The sequence below is a fragment of the Salarias fasciatus genome, chromosome 23, assembly GCF_902148845.1.
Source record: "Salarias fasciatus chromosome 23, fSalaFa1.1, whole genome shotgun sequence".
Lineage (NCBI taxonomy): Eukaryota > Metazoa > Chordata > Actinopteri > Blenniiformes > Blenniidae > Salarias > Salarias fasciatus.
Window position 1 is genome coordinate 8,299,738 of NC_043766.1, and position 17,754 is coordinate 8,317,491.

The 17,754-nt window shown below is 40.1% G+C and overlaps 2 protein-coding genes across 2 annotated transcripts in view; one reads left to right on the forward strand and one right to left on the reverse strand.

The window, feature by feature from the left end:
- nr5a2 (nuclear receptor subfamily 5, group A, member 2) overlaps positions 1-13,621 on the forward strand; it is a 72,854-nt gene extending 59,233 nt beyond the window's left edge. Inside the window, exon 7 of the mRNA XM_030083466.1 lies at positions 11,450-13,621. Within this exon, the coding sequence (XP_029939326.1) occupies positions 11,450-11,697 (248 nt within the window). The 3' untranslated portion in view covers positions 11,698-13,621. The remainder of the gene's footprint in view (positions 1-11,449) is intronic.
- Positions 13,622-14,273: 652 nt separating this feature from the next.
- LOC115381771 (adhesion G-protein coupled receptor D2-like) overlaps positions 14,274-17,754 on the reverse strand; it is a 77,620-nt gene continuing 74,139 nt past the window's right edge. The window contains exon 19 of the mRNA XM_030083366.1: positions 14,274-15,458. Coding sequence (XP_029939226.1) covers positions 15,324-15,458 — 135 coding nt within the window. The 3' untranslated portion in view covers positions 14,274-15,323. The remainder of the gene's footprint in view (positions 15,459-17,754) is intronic.

Here is a 17,754-nt window from a genome sequence, read left to right on the forward strand (position 1 = left end):
TCTTTATCACAAACTTTACATTAATTTAACTCCGCTCTGTGGTTACCTTGTTCCCTCTGTGCTGTTATTTCTCTCACATGAAATCTGCCGACATAAGAGGTTAAAAGCAAAAGGCAACCCAGTTTCAGGAGTGTGAGGAGAGGTACAGATATGTTGTGAATGTAGAGAGAAAAATAAATATTGAAGTGAAATACAAAAAACTACAGTAACAAAACAATATAGTTTCTTCCCAACTGTGGTCATCCTGAAGATATGCTGCTCATTAGGATCTGTTGATTTTTGAAGTATTGAACTGGTAGTTCTTCAGGTTTTTTTTCTTGCAAATGTGAAGAACAAGATTTCTTGGAAAACACACACTCAACAAGAACACTGTCTTTTCTCTTCACTTTCTGTGGCTCCTGGCATTTTACCTCTTCCAACATTGCAACAATGTATAATGAGCACTAAACCAGTCAGAAAAAAGAAACAGACCCGTTTCGTCTCCTAAAATTTACCCTAACAGAATTGATGAAACTCTCAAGCCGCAATGTGCAGGAAACACAGACACCCCGAACCACAAATACACTCTACAACAACTTTTGCATCAGACAAGCGCTGTTGTGGTTGATCCTGAAAATTACTGATTTCCTCAGATTTCCTTAAATTGTACATTTCAGTGTCCCACTGTCTGGCACAGCAGAAACATTCACCAAGAACAAGAAGAAGAAAAAAAAAAATCCAGTTCGCTAAATCAGACCCAGCTTTGAGAGGCAGAGTGCAAACATGTCATTTTACATTAGCTGTGAGGAGGAGGGGGAGAAGGGCCACTGCTGCCATCCAATACTTAAGAATAAATTAAACCCCAATTTGCACTTGTGTGACAGGTCAGCTTTACAGGGAGCAAAAATCACACAGAGAACAAAGAAGTCCACAGAAAGTGCGGAAAGTATGTGGCACACTCTTTCTTCAGTCAGCACTCTACCTGCTGACTTCCATCATCAAATGAGGAAGGAGCAACAGAGGAGGAAGACGAGGCGGATAGATGTAAAATGAGAGTGTGGAGAAAAAGACGGAGTGAGAGATAGAAAGGAGGGGGGTGAGGGGGGCTGACGCTATGGATTAACTGTCCTTCATGCTGAAAATATACATCCCCGGGCGCTTGGCGCTGAATTATTAATTCAAATTTGTCAGAGAAAGAATGAAAGAAATCTATTGACGGGGACACAGGCCCTTTAATGGTCTCATTAAAGGGGAGGCTTCCCACACCATGCACCTTCTGTACTGCTGCAGGAGTTTTCGGGGCAGTGGAGGGTTGGGGAGGGGGGTACTTGACCCCCCAATGATTTTCTGTCACTTTATCATAAACAAGAAAGGTTGACATGCCCCTCCACTCCACACACCCTCCCTCCACCACCAAACAAACCCTGTGTGTAATTAGCCAACGGGTGCAAAAGTGCACTGAATGTAAACGAGGTTCACATGAATGTGTTGATACAGACAGACAGAGACAGCAACAACACACACATATGCTGCGCCTGGCTGTGCTGTTGCTGACAGTTACAAATGAAATACAAGGTCAAGGAGAGCCTGAAGAGTCACCTCACAGGTACACCAGTATTGATTTCTAATTCCTTCAAATTTTATTTATTCCATTTCACTGCTCTGGAAATCTTTTCCTCAGATTATACCAAAAACAGAGTTTGAATCTTTGATTGCTGCCCATTTTACTCTAGAAGCTGTTCGTCAAGACTTGCTGTCGTTAGTTCGTCATAGTTACATGGCCGGGAGCTGCTTGGAGGGCGTGGTAGTGAAGGCGTAGACTATCCATACAATCCAGACTGCATTAAGACGGTAGAAGACCTGGGACCTGTGGGTGCATCAGTCAGTCCGAGGCCAGCTCATTGAAAAGGCTTTTGGTTCCCACCTCCGGGAGGCCTAAAGAAGGGGCAATAAGAAGCGGAGTAGGGAGGACTTGAGGAACCACAGTGGGCTAAGCACCAGCTTCATTGCTGATTCAAGTCCCTCAGTATCCCTCTGGCAAATGGATTTTCATAATGCTGAGACAATGTGATTTTTTTTTTCTTTCTCACTCCAGTGATGTGATTTTTACCGCAGCAAGGCTACTAATAGCAGACATGCTAAAGGACCACGCTCACCATTGATTCATCTTGTACTTCATGTTGGTCTTTGACTCTACAGCTCCCCAACCCCATCACCACCCCCAAAGAGGAAAAAAAAATACTTATCATTTTTGAATTAACATTTATTATTTGAGTCTTGAGGTATTATGATGCTGTTGTCATCAGCATTTGTTGTCAGTCTCAGTGTTAGTCCTGTGATGAACTTATGAGCTGTCCAGTGTGAACCCTGCCTTTTGCTCATTGTGAGCTGGTATTGGCCTCAGCCCTCCATGACCATTAGTTGGCCAACCATTAGTTGGAAGACAGGCGAATGGATCTACTGGCATCTACTATCCACCGTTTTGTAAAAAAAAAAAAAAAAAGTCCCCAAAACTTTCACTAAAGTCCATCCTGTGTTACAAAATCTTTACTCTAGCTTTAAAATGTTGGTCCCACTGATATTAACCTCCTTGGCTATGCCCATCTGTTGAAGTGCACAATTGCACAGCTACAGTCAGGACCAGTGGATTCAGGGTGTAAATTTGTTTTCCACTTCACCTCAAGATAAATCCCCAGCACCTTCCAGCTAGCATAGTCAATGAGAGAAGCTTGTCTCTTTCCTGCTCCAAGCACCTTTTCTCTTGTTTATTTTATCAGACCTAAGGCACATTTCTCTTTCTCCCAATAGCTCTCAACCTGCCTCCATCGTGCCGCTGAGCCCGCCGACCCATCCTTAGGCGACAGAACTCAACCATCCGCTACCTGTTTAGCTTAACAACAATAGCAATGTTGTCGAAGAAGGTTTAGATCTGACTTAATATATCCCCAACTGGATCATGCCTGCTTAATTCGCCTTCATAGCCGCATGGCATTCGGCCCCACGAGAGGCTTAAAGGAAGGTTTGATGAGTCGGCAGCCAAATTGAGCCTTTATGCTTTATTCTGACATGCTGACAATGTTTCATTCCCATTGGTGGCCTGTTTCCAGGAACTGTGAGACAGTTTGTTATTATGCATTGTTAGTACAGAGGATATTTGGCCTCTGGACATTGGGCTACATGTTAGCTTGAGGGCATGTAGCTACAGCGTGTAACTGTATGCTGGTGGAAAAAAAGGTCACTTTTTAAAATAAAGGGTCACTGCTTAGGGCTTAATGAGGCATTTGTTAAATCACTACAGAAGGTAATGAGTGTAAAGGATGTGTCCTGAAATCCTTTGACTGGATTAAATAGAAAATAAGATATTTCAATTTGTGTGATAGTTGTACTGTGTCTTTATGCATCTGCCAAGAGATATATGTTTTGGTTGTGGTTCCATATTGAAGCAAAAAAAAAAAAGAAAAAAAAAAGAAGAAAGCTTTAAGTATGGTATTAATGAATGTGCCGAGATTGCAACACACTTTAACCTTGTCCAGAAATTTGAAACACATCTTCTAACATGAAAAATGAATACAGATTTGAGGATCATTTCCATCACCATTTATCCAACTTTCTTATACGGAAAGAAAGCCAAGAGTGCTCATCGGAAAAGCCTTTTTCAAAGCCAACACCTTCATCACTATATATTTGAATAATTATGTAGTACTACTCAGATTTCTGAATCCCTGTATTAATCTCGATTGCTTTCCAGCAAGTTGTAGAGTTTTTCTGGGCTTAGAAACTTTATATCTATGTCTACTGTATATGGTCAAAGGACGACTGTGATCCGAGTTAATTTATTAGCCTTTTGTGTTCAAGGTCTCAAAGATCCAACACTAAATCTTTAAGAACATACAAATTTAGATCAACACAGATTTTTTTCCTTCTTTTTTCTTTTTTTCCCCCAAACCTGTCTTTATCGTGGAGGCGTCTTATCAGGAAGGGGAATTCCCCAAATGGGACTTGCAGGAAAACAAGGCAGCTGAGAGCTCCAGGGAGCGGGCAAGAGTGTTTTCTGGCAACCATGGATGGATGAGGACTGTAATACTGTAATAAGGAAGCAGAACCTCCTGAAAAGAAAAAAAAATACTTACATCCACTTGAAATGTTGTCAGTGGAGTGCTGATGAGCGCTGAGGTTAGGCGAGGATGTGAATTTTTGTTGAACGTGTGTGTGTGTGTGTGTGCGTGTGTGGGCAGTAAGAATAAGAATATAATGCTTTTCTGAAAATGGAACGCCCGTCTTGCCCATCAGGCCTGACGCACCGTTCTACTGAGGTGATACTGTTAATATTTGTGGCCATTACTTCTTTCTGCGTCCTCTGGCCCTTATTTGCTTTGACTGCACTTGTTGCCCTGTTTTCCACACTGAGACACATATTGTAACAAGTGTACGGTTAAATGCACATGTTGCTCACTGTAGTAAGTGCTTTTTTTTTTTTCTTTCCAAGTCAAAGGTCATTAGGTTCTGTTCTTTCACCGCCCCCACCTCTGATTGGAGCTAAGCCGTGAGGCAGATTAATAATGAATAAAGTAGCTGTGGACAGATAACAGTCCAGTAGGGTGTAATAAAAAGGATTTAGCCAGGACACAGGTTCAACTCCTTGCTCTTTGAAGTACCGCTAGCGTAGTAAAAGGTGCTTCAGCTTTGACAGGCTTGTATAAACGCTTGTGAAACTCCCTATTGGAAGAGCCAAGCCCTTAATTCCCACCTATGCAGGAAGTGACTAGTTTGTCTTCTCCTCACATTTAACTGGCCAAGTTTACTGACAGCAGTTCACTCAATAACTGTTTATGATCCAGGAATTTTATGTGTTGTTTTTGGACCCGGCAGAGAACACATGTTGTGAAGTTTGAAAGGCAGAGTGTATTGGTAGCATGTGACTGAGAGGTTTTATTGATTGCTGCACTAAAACTGTAACATGAGAGTCTGTGCTGCTCTTTCTTCTTCTTTTTTTTTCTTTTTCTAACCATAACTTTTGACCTTATCACAGTGTAGAGGCATGACAGGAAATACGGGGAAAAAGCAATAGTTTATTGCTGAACGGACCTGATGAAAAAAAATATTGTTTTGTCAGTTTTTTTCTGTTCTCATAAAAGCATTTTTTAACATTTGAATTGTGTTAATTGTGGCCTCCATTTAGAAGCATCTGGAAATACAGTAGATCTGATAACATATTATAGTTTCAGATACTGCATTTATTTCATTTACAATCTACCTGCACTAGAATTTTTTTTTTTTTTTTTTTTTTTGCATTATTTTAGTATTAGGTAAGGCCTCCTTATATAAATATACCTTTTAATTTTTATATTTTTCCCCATTGTTTTATTATCTATTATATTGTAACCTTCCTTTGGCACTACTTCATGCGCTGATTTTTCTATCCAATCTAAATAAATGTACTTGAGAAGTTTCGTTTTAATTTTCTTTTTTGAAAGCACTATAGGCCAGCCAGAAGTTAATATCCTGAGATGTTAAATTATAAATGAAACATCCACGTATTGTAATGTTGCCTTACTCTTGGTGTAGTGTTTTCTCTTTATTACCACTTTGGATTCTTACAGCCATAAACCAAGTGACACATGTTTGGTTTTAAAAAAAAAAAAAAAAAAGATTCTGAACTTTGACCCCTATTGATGTTTTTCTTATTTGCTTTATCACATTTTTGTGTTTTTATTTTCACACCGCATTGTCCACTCTGTAGGGCATCTCTGAGATCAGAGTGAAATAATCGAGCAAGCATTTGCATGAGTGAATGTGCAGCATGTCTAAATGCTGTGCGTGCATGTGTCCCTAGAGCAGGTTGATTGTAAGGGTCGGTGAAAGCGCGTTAAAGCACATGCAGAGACATACACACCGAGCACAGAGCAGATCCTGTCTAATTAAAAAGCACAGCGGAGATTTCAGGGGTTCTGTCTAAGAGAGGATGAGTGCGTCTGTGTGTGTGTGTGTGTGTGTGTGTGTGTGTGTGTGTGTGTGTGTGTGTGTGTGTGTGTGTGTGTGTGTGTGTGTGTGTGTGTGTGTGTTTCTGCATTAGGTCACAGGCTTCAGCATGATTGCCCGTCAAATGAAACAATGTATTCTGTGGGACCTCGGGGTTTCCATTTGAGTATTCGGACGCGGCACTGGAACGAACTGTGGCTGTTTTATGTGAAAAAAAAGTTGATAATTAGTCCCTCAGTGGCTGAAGGATGAGATGGAAAGAGAGAGAGAGAGAGAGAGAGAGAGAGAGAGAGAGAGAGAGAGAGAGAGAGAGCAGAAGGGGAATGGGGGCATTGAAGGATTAGGGGAAAGTGCTTAGCACATTTAATACTCCAACCTGACATTGTCTGGGAATTATTGATCCTATTTTTTTCTGTTTCTGTTTGACTTTTGTTATAATTATTTCATTCTGTGGAAACTCTTTTCTATCGTTTCTCTGTCCTCACCCTTATTGCGTTTGAATGATCTTAAAAAAAAAACAGCTGTTTCGATTGGATTTGTAGCTAAATTAAACTAATTTCATTAGAATTTTTGTCTTTTTTTATTTGCCTAATTTGCATGTGGAAGTAGCTTTCAAGTTATTGTCATTTTGTTCTTTGTCTTTTTCCTTTTTTTTGGAAGCCCCGATTCATTATTTTTTTCAAAAGAGGCTGTGATAATTAGCAATTAAAATGCTGTCTTTTTGCCTCACTTTCTCCTAATTAGCTTGACAGAGACATTGGGCACTAATTCTCTATAGTTTCACCCCCAACATCCACAGTTACACAAATCAAACTCATCTCCACATGCATACGCAGACATGCACAAATATGAACAAATCTTTTATTGACAGCATGATATCACCTCATGTGCTCCTCCTATGATCTGGGTTCACCTTGTCATGTTTCTGTGAATTTAGACAAATCAGACAAAGAAATGTCTCTGGCATCCCTCAGCTGATTTTCAAAAAGAACATTTAAACAAATAAACGTAATTTTTGTCAGCAAATAAATACAGTTTACCTTTTAAAAAAAACAGTGAGCATATTTCCTATTGGTTATACAGCCTTGAAAGCATTGGGTGTTTATCTTTAATTTGTATATCATTATTAAAAGCTCAATGTTGTTTATTATATTGACACCAGATAATATACAAGTGATCTTTACTGCAGATGATGTAAAAATACTGAGTGGAAAAGAAGGCAAGCATTAACAGACTGAAAGCTCCACAACAAGGGCTACAGACAAGGTCATTCGACAAACTGGCAACTCACAAGACTGGGAATGGCACAGACACACACACACACACACACACACACACACACACGGAGAGCAGAAACAATGGGGTACAGCTGGTGACAAATAGGAAATGAATAGGAAAACATGTTTCTAACAAAATTATACACAAAAAATCCATTACAAGCAATTTTGAAATAGTCTCAAAAATATGGCATTGCAAACAACAGGGCCATCAGACAATGCTGTCGGCTGGCCCTGCTGCTGTATGGTGACCAAGAAACTGGGTGAGCAGGTGGAGCTACTCAGCAAGGTGGCCAGGAACCGGGACATGCAATCAGGACTGCTCTGGAGGGCGGACGGTAAAATGGGCAGCAGGCGGAACCAGTTCAGAGGGCGGCGTCGGAAATGGGCGGCTACGCAGTACTACTCTCAAGAGTGGCCTGGAATCTGAGCAAACAGTTGGGTCCTATCAGGACGACAGTCTTGTTCAGCAGGCGTGGCCAACCAGGGGCATGCATGGAAAACTAATAAGCAAGTGCGGCCTTTCAATGGGTAGCCCACAAGTTGAGTGTGCAGGCGAGGGCACTTTGGAGGCTGCATGGTAAACTGGGCAAACAAACAGGGCCACTACAGGGGGTGGTCCAAATATCTGAGCGAACAGTTGGAAACACTCGAGAACAGCCAGTAAACTGGGCAAACACTTGAAGCTGTTTGGGAAAGTGGCCGAGGCACAAGTGAGCTGACAAGACCTCCAGGGGCCATGCAGGAGGCTGACATGGTCTGGATAAAAGTCCTTCATGGGGCTAAGCAGGAGGCGGATGTGGTCAGAGGAAAACCCCACTGGGGACTGAACAAAAGTCAGACTCGGTCAGAGGAAAAACACCTCTGAGGACTGATCAGGTGGCTGATGGAATTGATGGAAAAGCCGTTCCAGGGGCCAAGCATGAGGCTGATATGACCGGAAGAGAAGCCTCTCGGAGGGCCAAGCATGAGGCTGGCAAAGTCGGTGGAAGAGCTCCTCTGGGGGCAGAACATGAGGGTGGCAAAGTCGGTGGAAGAGCTCCTCTGGGGGCAGAACATGAGGCTGGCAAAGTCGGTGGAAGAGCTCCTCTGGGGGCAGAACATGAGGCTGGCAAAGTCGGTGGAAGAGCCCCTCTGGGGGCAGATCATGAGGCTGGCAAAGTTGGTGGACGAGTCCCTCTGGGGGCCAAGCATGACGTTGGCAAAGTTGGAGAAATAGCCCCTCTGGGGGCCGAACATGAGGCTGGTAAAGTTGGTGGAAGAGCCCCTCCGGGGGCCTGGCAGGAGGCATGGCTACAAGGATGAGCACTAAAGCGTGTGAAGGTGGGTCCTCTGGGACAGCCTCAGAGGGGCACAAGAGTTGATGGGAGGTTGGTCCCTCTGGAGCTCCTCGAAAACTGGAGAATGAGCTGGCAAAGGTGGGTCCTCCGGGACAAACAGATGAGCAGACCATTGCCCTCAAAACCCCCTTGAGGCAATGGTGAGGAGTAATATTGAAAGTATGGCTGAAATCCCTCTCAGTTTCTGCAGTGGGGGGCCCTCCACAGAAGACATGTTGCGCAGTGCCAACTGTTCTTCTTGACTTGGGAAACTAATCCAAGCAACTCATATATTCCATGGTCTCCCCATGGCCATGGTGCCAGTCGGTTCACTACGTCTTCCATTCTGTCTGTGTCCATTGTTTCTTACAGCTCTTGCTTAAGACAAAAATAAATGAAAACATAAAAACATTAACTCTATCTCCTAGAGCTCCTCGGCCAGGCCAATGATGTTTGCTGGAATCATTTGTTTTTTTTTTTTTTCTTCAGTGCAAAGTAAACATGGACACAGAGAGAATTTTACACTCAGCATGAACTACAAACCAAAAAGAAAGCTATATATTTTTTTAGATATTATTGAAAATATCAAAGATACCATCATGAATTGATTTGTACAGTGACAGGAAGTGGTTAAGGATCAAGCCACTCATTAGGTACTAAAATTCACGAGAAGCACACAAAATATTCTTGAAAAATATAACAAAAAACTGATTGATGAACACAAACAAATTTTCATAATTTCACAACTTTCTGAGAAACTTTTACTGCATATTTAAATCTCTACATGTGCAGATGAAAGCAAGTCATATTTTTCCTCTCTTTTGTTGACCTGCGTAGGACGTCTGTGTGCCATTGCTTAAAGCAGATTTATGCTCGATCTGGTTATCTTATGTAAGCCTATATTAACACTTACATTTTGGTGTTGGGGGTGTGAAAGATGGTTCAGGAGTCTGAGAGAGGGTCGGGTAGCTGACTGGCAGCAGGAAAAAGCACATGTCATGTTTGTTTGGAGGCTTCTTTGTCACAGACCACACCCCTCCCCCTTTTCCTGCCCTCCCCTTGGCCTTATTTAGCCCCCTGCCGTGTCACCCAGAGGTCAGGGTGAGCATGCACCATGGTAAACACCAGCTCACACATACACAAGCAGACGCACACACACACACAAACACACACGCATACAGATTGCAATAGCATGGTAGAGTGCATCATAGATGGAAGTGCCTTGAAGGACCTGCTTCTCATTCTCTAGACCTCATTAGCTGCTGATTTATCTCCCCCTCCTTCCTCCTAATGCTCTGGGTGGGTGGATGGGGTTTGTGTGTGTGTGTGTGTGTGTGTGTGTGTGTGTGTGTGTGTGTGTGTGTGTGTGTGTGTGTGTGTGTGTGTGTGTGAAGGGGGAGCTACGTTTGTAAGAAAGAAATATGTTGTTTTTTTTCTTGGATTTTTGTGTGTTCGTGTGAGAAACAGAGAAATAGACAGACAGAAAGAAAAAGAGAAGCTGAGATTTACTATGAAACAAGGTGATATTAGATACATTGTGTGTGTGTGTGTGTGTGTGTGTGTGTGTGTGTGTGTGTGTGTGTGTGTGTGTGTGTGTGTGTGTGTGTGTGTGTGTGTTGGTGCGGAGGTGTCAACTATACACAGGGACTCTGTCATTCCACATTAGCCCACTGTGAACACACTCGACCTGGGGTCAAACAGATTAATAAAAGATCACACAGGCGCACACACAGAGCTGCTACCTAATTAAATATTCTGCAGCCCTGCGCTTCATAATCATGACAAGTACACACAGCGCTCTGCTCCACCATTATCCATTTAGCAAATTTTTCTCTTGTCTTGCAATAATCTGCTTAAACCCCTAGTGAGCTTATTATTGTCAAGGAAAAGTGCTTATAGCTGTGCAGAAAGATAGGGTTTTGAAAAATGCAAAATACATTTTTGCACAAAGAATTATTAGTGAAAAAAGACTATCCACTGAGATGAATTTCTGTATGTGAAGTGCACTGGGTATTTAAAGTTATAGTTGACTTTTTTTTTTTATTCCAGCAGATTCAAGCCTGATAAGGCTGTAAAGTTTTTCATTTTTAATTGATAACAAGAACACATTGTTTTGTTGTGATGAAAAAGTATAAAAAGGTGAGTGAAGGCATCCGATAAGAAAAAGCAGCCTGGCGCTAATATGACTACAACTCTGCCCTGCATAATTTATTGACTCCAAGGGAATTAATCTCTGAGGAGAAGAGTCTTTTTGCCTTTACCTGATTCCCTGTACAATGTAGTCCCAGGAGATGATTCAGAAAAAGAAGAAGAAAAAAAAAAAATAAAAGCAGGGAGGAATATTTCATCATGCAGTTTTAGCCAAGTGAAAATGAGCCACAACCAAAGAATCTGACTCGTAACACTGTCCCCTGATAAATGAAGATCCTAATTAATCTAACCTTTATCTGTAAGAATATGAGGCACGGTGCCTTTGTACATTATTTAGGTTAAATACTGCTTTTGATTAGTGTCCAGACTGTGTAGACCTTAAAACTATAAACACATGTCCCCCCTCCAAAAGAAAAAAAAAAAGGGGGGCCAGGTTTTGATGGAGTCTTTTCAGAGAATACCTTATTGTTGTAATGTACAATTACAAATAGGTGGAAATAATTACAAGATACATTTCATAACTGAATAAAATAAATTATTGGCAATTTTTTTTTAATGGTTCTGAACACTCCTAATTCTAAACAAAGTTTTACTGTTTCAGGCCTATATACCACAATTTATGCCCCTAACTTTAAGTGTCAAATTGCCCTCTACCCGATCACCAAACCCCCGATCCTCCCATAAATCCCTACTTTCTCTCAAATATTTTAACTCAGCTAACGGTTGTCTTGCCTCCTTTTGCAGATGTCAAGAACCTGGAGAACTTTCACCTGGTTGAGAGCGTCCAGGAGCAAGTCAACGCTGCCCTGCTGGACTACGTAATGTGCAACTACCCGCAGCAAACGGACAAGTTCGGACAGCTCCTCCTGCGACTACCTGAGATCCGGGCCATCAGTCTGCAGGCTGAAGAATATCTTTACTACAAACACCTGAACGGCGATGTGCCCTGCAACAACCTGCTCATTGAAATGCTGCACGCCAAGAGGGCTTAGGAGGGTCACAGCCCGTCTGCAGCTCCAGAAACTCCAAACAATGCCATTACCAAACTGAACTCCCAGCTTACAGCTGACTGTGTGATGGTCTGGAAGGACGGAGAGAAGCGAACATTTAGAAACTCTTGTTTATATCGAGCTCATTTGGATGTTCAAGTTACAACATGAAGTGCAGATCTGGACAAATACATGTGCTGAGACTTTTGAATAATGAGCACAGGAAAACAATACACAGATGGCTTTATTGTAAAGAAAAAGAGAAAAAAAAAGAAGAAAGAGAGCAGTGAATGTCTGAAAGAAGGGCCGCTTCTCCTTAACTGCACAGAAAAAGACAGTGTTGAAAGGACGAAAAAAAAAAAAAAAACACCTGAAGCAAAGTCTACATTTGACACGTGATGATATTCAGTCGTCTGCGCAAGCAAGACTATCAGACGGTGCGACCGAGACCTTAAAAAAAATCACAACCCTGAAGTGTTTTAGCGCTGGTGTTACCACGAGAGGCTTTTTGTGCCGGGAAAGGAAGTTGACTAACACTGCCCATCTTTCAGACAGCTTTGTGACATGACTGGTGGCTTATTCTGTGGATGATCCTCCTGTGTGCTCTTTAACTAAAACTGACTTTGAGCTGTTGTTGGTACTGTAAAGGCAAACAGACAAGCAGTCAATCAGGCGAGACTCTTTCGGTGTCTGGTCTGGTTTTTCAACTCAGACGTGCCCTACATGGCAGCTGGACCTAAATAAGAAGGGAAAACAGAAGGTTAAAAAAAAAAAAGAGGTCTGGAGAAAAAAAATACATTGAATAACAAACAAAATAGGCTAATAAGAATACTTTTCCTCTTGTAATGGAAGTCATTTGCTCCTCGTGCTCACCTTGTGGTTCCCCTTTCTTATACCACCTCCCGAAATCATCTTAAACTATGTACCTCAGAAAGACCAGTTAATAATGTCAGCTTAAATAATTGTATTTATAGCCCTTTTTTCCTGCAAAAAAATAAGAAGAAAAAAAAACACATCTCCTTTTTATCATTTCATTCAAACTGGAACAAAACAAAGAGTGATTCTGGAGACTGAGAAGGATTATTCCTGCCTTTGTCCGAAGACCAAAGCCTGCAGCAGTAGAGAAGAAGGTAAATTACAAATACCTAATAATCAGTATTATAAGACAAAAAAAATTGTGATGTCACATTTATGTGAGTCTTGCCTTATTTCATTACCATGCTAGCTAACCGCGCAGATGTGAATGAAAATATGTACAAATATATATATAAAGTATTAATGTTGTAAAAAATTAAAACAAAAAAAATGAATTCAACAGGTGTTTACATTCATGGGGTCATATGGGAGAGAACTGTGATGAAGCATAAATTGCAAAGCAATGATTTCCTAAAAAAAAAAAAAAAAAAAAAAAAGGAAAAAAAGAAAAAAATTAAACATGAAATCAGCAAAGTTAAGAAAAAGATCCCTCTATCTGGCTTTCTTTGGTGTGTGTACAGTGTTTTTTTATTATTATTATTTTGTTTTGAGCAGTACTTAAATTATGTCGTGAGACACTAAAATCAAAGAGGAATCAAACTTAAACTATAATTTTCTGTGTCTGCTGGCATTCAAACATTACATTTTTGAGCATTGCTGTAAAAGATTTCCATTTCATTCTCAAACATTTTATTTGTAAAAGTTTTCTCTTTTTTTTTTTTTTTACAGTGCTTTGATCTTATGGATGTACAGTATGTCACTGGTTACGCTTAACAATGAAGATAATTTATTGCGTCAATAGGTTTCCATCTTTGTGTTACATGACGTGAGGTGTCCACACCAGAATAAATTTGTTTACTGTAGCATGTTCTTGTTTTGTTTCCATTAGTAGTTCTGAGATGCAGGTCTAGAGCAAAAACAATGGACTTAAAAAAGAAAAAGGAAAAGAAAAATAAGACAAAAAAAAAAGAAATCGCTGCAAATTTTCTTAGTCTTTGAACTGTTCATGCAAGTCTGTATATTGAAAAAAAAAGTATTGTATTTAAGTAAGTAGGTGTGAAAGATGTTCGTGCCACATCCATTTTTCTTCCTGAATTCAGCCCACATCATTGTTTTGTCTGGTTTGCTCTTATACCAAAGACTGCATCTTTCTCTTGTCAGTTGTGACTTTCTAGTATTGTGTCCAAATTTAACAGAACTTGTTTCTTTTCTTAGCATACCATATGGCAGCCTAAATGATTCTCATGCAGAGTTCATCCATGTGTACAGTAGCTGTTACTGTTTTTATCAAAATGTCCCAGCACTTAGTTTTCTCACTACAACCTGTGGTGGTTATTTTGTCTACATTTTGTTAAATAAGTCATGGGATAATCAGTAATCTTATAATGGCATGTTTAATGTACAAGTAACCTTACTCCATTGTAAATGAGCTGTCCTGATTATGGGCTCCACCAACTGTTACACTCATCAATTGTGTCTAATGATCAGACAATCTGAGTGATCGCCAACAAGGTTTTGCAGCTGCCTTGGACCACCTGAAACACGCGGGTGAACTCCACATGCAAGCAATGTAGTCAATAATATGGCTTTTTTTTTTGCAGAAATCCAACTCTTTAATGCATGTCTGCAAACACACTGCTGACTCCATCACCTGAAAAGATCTTTTAAAGCGACAGTTTCAGACGTTTACGGCAGAAGCCTTTTTAGGTGACACAGAAGTCAGAATAAAAAAAAACAAAGACGTGTTGTGAAATCTAGCTGTTTGCTTCATAACAAAATGTTAGGTTACACAGCCACTGTCAGATTTATAGACTTGTATGCAGGATACATGCTTTGTCAAGGACTTAAACAATGCCCTTTGTGAATAATAAGCTCATGTACACTGGCAACACATGGATACACCAAACATCAAAATGCCGTTTCCTTCCCGTTTGTCTATGACTTTTATCCCTCCTGCTGAATGCTCCTATCATTACCTGGTCCTTGGGAATCTCTCTCTATCTTGCTCTCTCTCCCTCTCTCTCTCTTTGAAGCTAATTGAATTTTTCCTCATATTTCAATAAATAATTATTATGCTTATAACATCAGATTCTCGCTTCCTCAGCACACTAATGCTGTATGCTCACATTTTTCTTTTGTGTTGAAAACTTGAAAATGACACTGAAGCAACCTTTGTATATGATCACAATAACACAACCTGTAGCAATAGGAGAGACACATTCAAATGAAATTCAAGAACAATCAGTTTATAGTATACAGAACAAAAATAATAATAATAATAATGACAATAATCGTTTATGCACAATGTCACTGTTCTGCTTTAGGCTGATGTTATCGTGTCTTCTGGACCTGTATTCCACCGTTTACAGAAAACTTCAGTAGGGAGAGCAGAGGAATCAGAGGGGATACATGACCTCCGGGACGTCAAACCTAGGATATCACAGTTGCAAAATGCAGAAAAAAGAAAAGAAAAGAAAATTGCAGTTTATCTGGTAGACTGCTGTTTTCAGGTTCATGACATAAAGGAAAAACAAAATGAAACACACAAACAAAATTTTTTTTTTTTTTTTCGTTTACATAAAAATACCAGGAAGTCTAGATTTGAGGCATTACATTAATATTTTAATATTTAACTAAATATCATGCAATCCAGCTCAGTCGACAGAGACGAGGCTGGGACTTTTCTGAGGTTCAGGGCTGCGAGGGAAGCAGGAGGCAGTGAACTCAAGCTCCATGGGTACGTGAAGACTGCACCCAGGCGACAAGGTGTCCACTGGAGGACGAGGCTCCTGGATGAGAGACAGAAAGGACATGTGAGACGGACGGTTTCCTGTCACTTTGGAAAACAGCAGTTAATTACGCTGTGAGAACACAACCATTATAGCAATTTGTCAAAAATGTGATAAAGTGCTTAAAACAATTTGATGACTCATTGCAATAAAATATGATAATTATAAATAATTATAAAAACACTTATATATATATAAGATATATATATATATATATATATATATATCATATTTGACATGACAGTGTCATATGACAGTCTTAAGTGTATTTTAATGAACGAGGTTCAGCTCTAATATTTAACCGTTTTTAATAATCAGTTGTAAATCATTTTTAACATTCAAATATTTCTAAATTAATTTCAATATATTTTCTGTGTTAAAGGTTTAAAATACATTTATTTAACAAATGAACCTTTAAAACAATTTTATATAAAATCTAATCAATAAAGATATTCCACTAAATCTTCGTGAAGGTTTGACTCCACATATACAAACATTTACACTTTACCACAAATGAGAAATAAATTTTATTTGATCTTTATTTTTTTGCAAGAAAAGAATGCAAAACTTTGGTAGGACAACGTCTCTCATTATTGTATAATGGCATGAAACCTCAGGAGGAAATGTTTTTTTCTGCATTTTGTGTGGTCATCCTCACAATTCTCAGTAACTTTGGGGAGCCTCTAACTCACTCAGGTTCATTCATCTCGTTTCATCTTCCTTTCTTTCACTAAAGCAATGAAGCTGCTAAATACGGTGCCGCAAGCCATGTTTGAGTAAAAACATCACTTGTAAATTCAACAACGGCCAACTTCTTTCAGTCTATTTGTTTAAATTTGTTTTGATGAGGAAAATCATACAAGGGATAATTTATTTCCTGTGGAGCTGAGGATAATGTTAGCGGTGTTCACGTGCAGCATTAAGGATGCTGGTCACAGACGGGCAAGCGGCCAGCTCGATCCCCGGCGCACAGCGTTGAAATCCTCACTTGGAGCTTGGCTTGCAGTGCCTGGCCTCCTGTCTGTAAATGTGTTAAACCTGCTTTCACTCGCCCTGAATTTGTATAAATAATGTATATACATTTATCCACAGACTCTAACAAGTGCAGCCTCAGGTGAAAATACTCAGAAATGCATGCTATGCGCATCCCCGAAGGTGGACATCAGCTCCAAACCAGCCAACTCAAAAGATAACCACACAGAGAGCAAGGGGAAAAAAGCACAAATGAATAACTTGCCAAAAGCAACATAAACACACACATACGCAAAGATTTTTTTCCTCTCTCGCACACGCGCACACTGAAACACGCACACACGCATAAGACACGCATGCACACACATACACACATACGGACTCACAATGCTGTCAGTTTTCTAAACAAGTTTTCCTTTCCGTCACACAAACAGCCCCAAGTTGTGTCTGCCAGTGTTATGTGAAGCTTTTAAACTCTGGAACCACATCACTCGTGTTTACCGAGATGCGCTTGTATGTTTCCCTGTATTGTCAAGCACATTCAAAGGGAAAAAGACTGAGGGCACAAGAAAAAAAACAAAAGCTTTTGGAAGTGTTCCAAGATCGCGAGAGAAAAAAAAAAAAAAAGTGCAACTGAATGCTGGAATATGTAAGTTTTATATTCAGTTGAGTCTCAGGCAGGCCCTCAGGCTCTGCAGGCCTGAAATAAGCACACCCGCTCCAAATAAAACAAACGCCACTTGGTGGCAAAACCTGTCTTAACATAGACAATATCTGACCACACCAAGCACAACTTCTTACCACGTGAAAATATGAGGAGGATGAGTTTTACTTCATATCGCCAAACCTGTGCTAATTGGTGTTTTAAAACCCAATGATATCTGTTCTGATATATTTTTTTAACCATTATAAGAATGAACTTTTACTGTTTCTTTTTTATTTGATTTATTTATAAATCACCTATGGACAAAAGTGTTTACAGAATGCCACCTGGAGTTTTGTATCTCAATGTTTGACACTTTCAGCATCATGTTTTTGATTTATTTATGTATTTTTAAATCTTTTTTGTGTTAGGAGAAAAGATTTTTTTTCCCAACACAACCAGCAGGTGAACTGCTGTGCTGAACTTGCTGCGTTGGACACATTTTTACTAACCAACATGCTTGCACACATATTTTATTTATTTACTAGTTCTTCCTCGTTAAACGTCCCTGTTTATATACTCTTGGGTCAAATTGTGTGTGTGTGTGTGTGTGTGTGTGTGGGGGGGGGGGGGTGGGGAGTGAAAAAAAATACTGCATAATTCTACATTATATAATTAAAT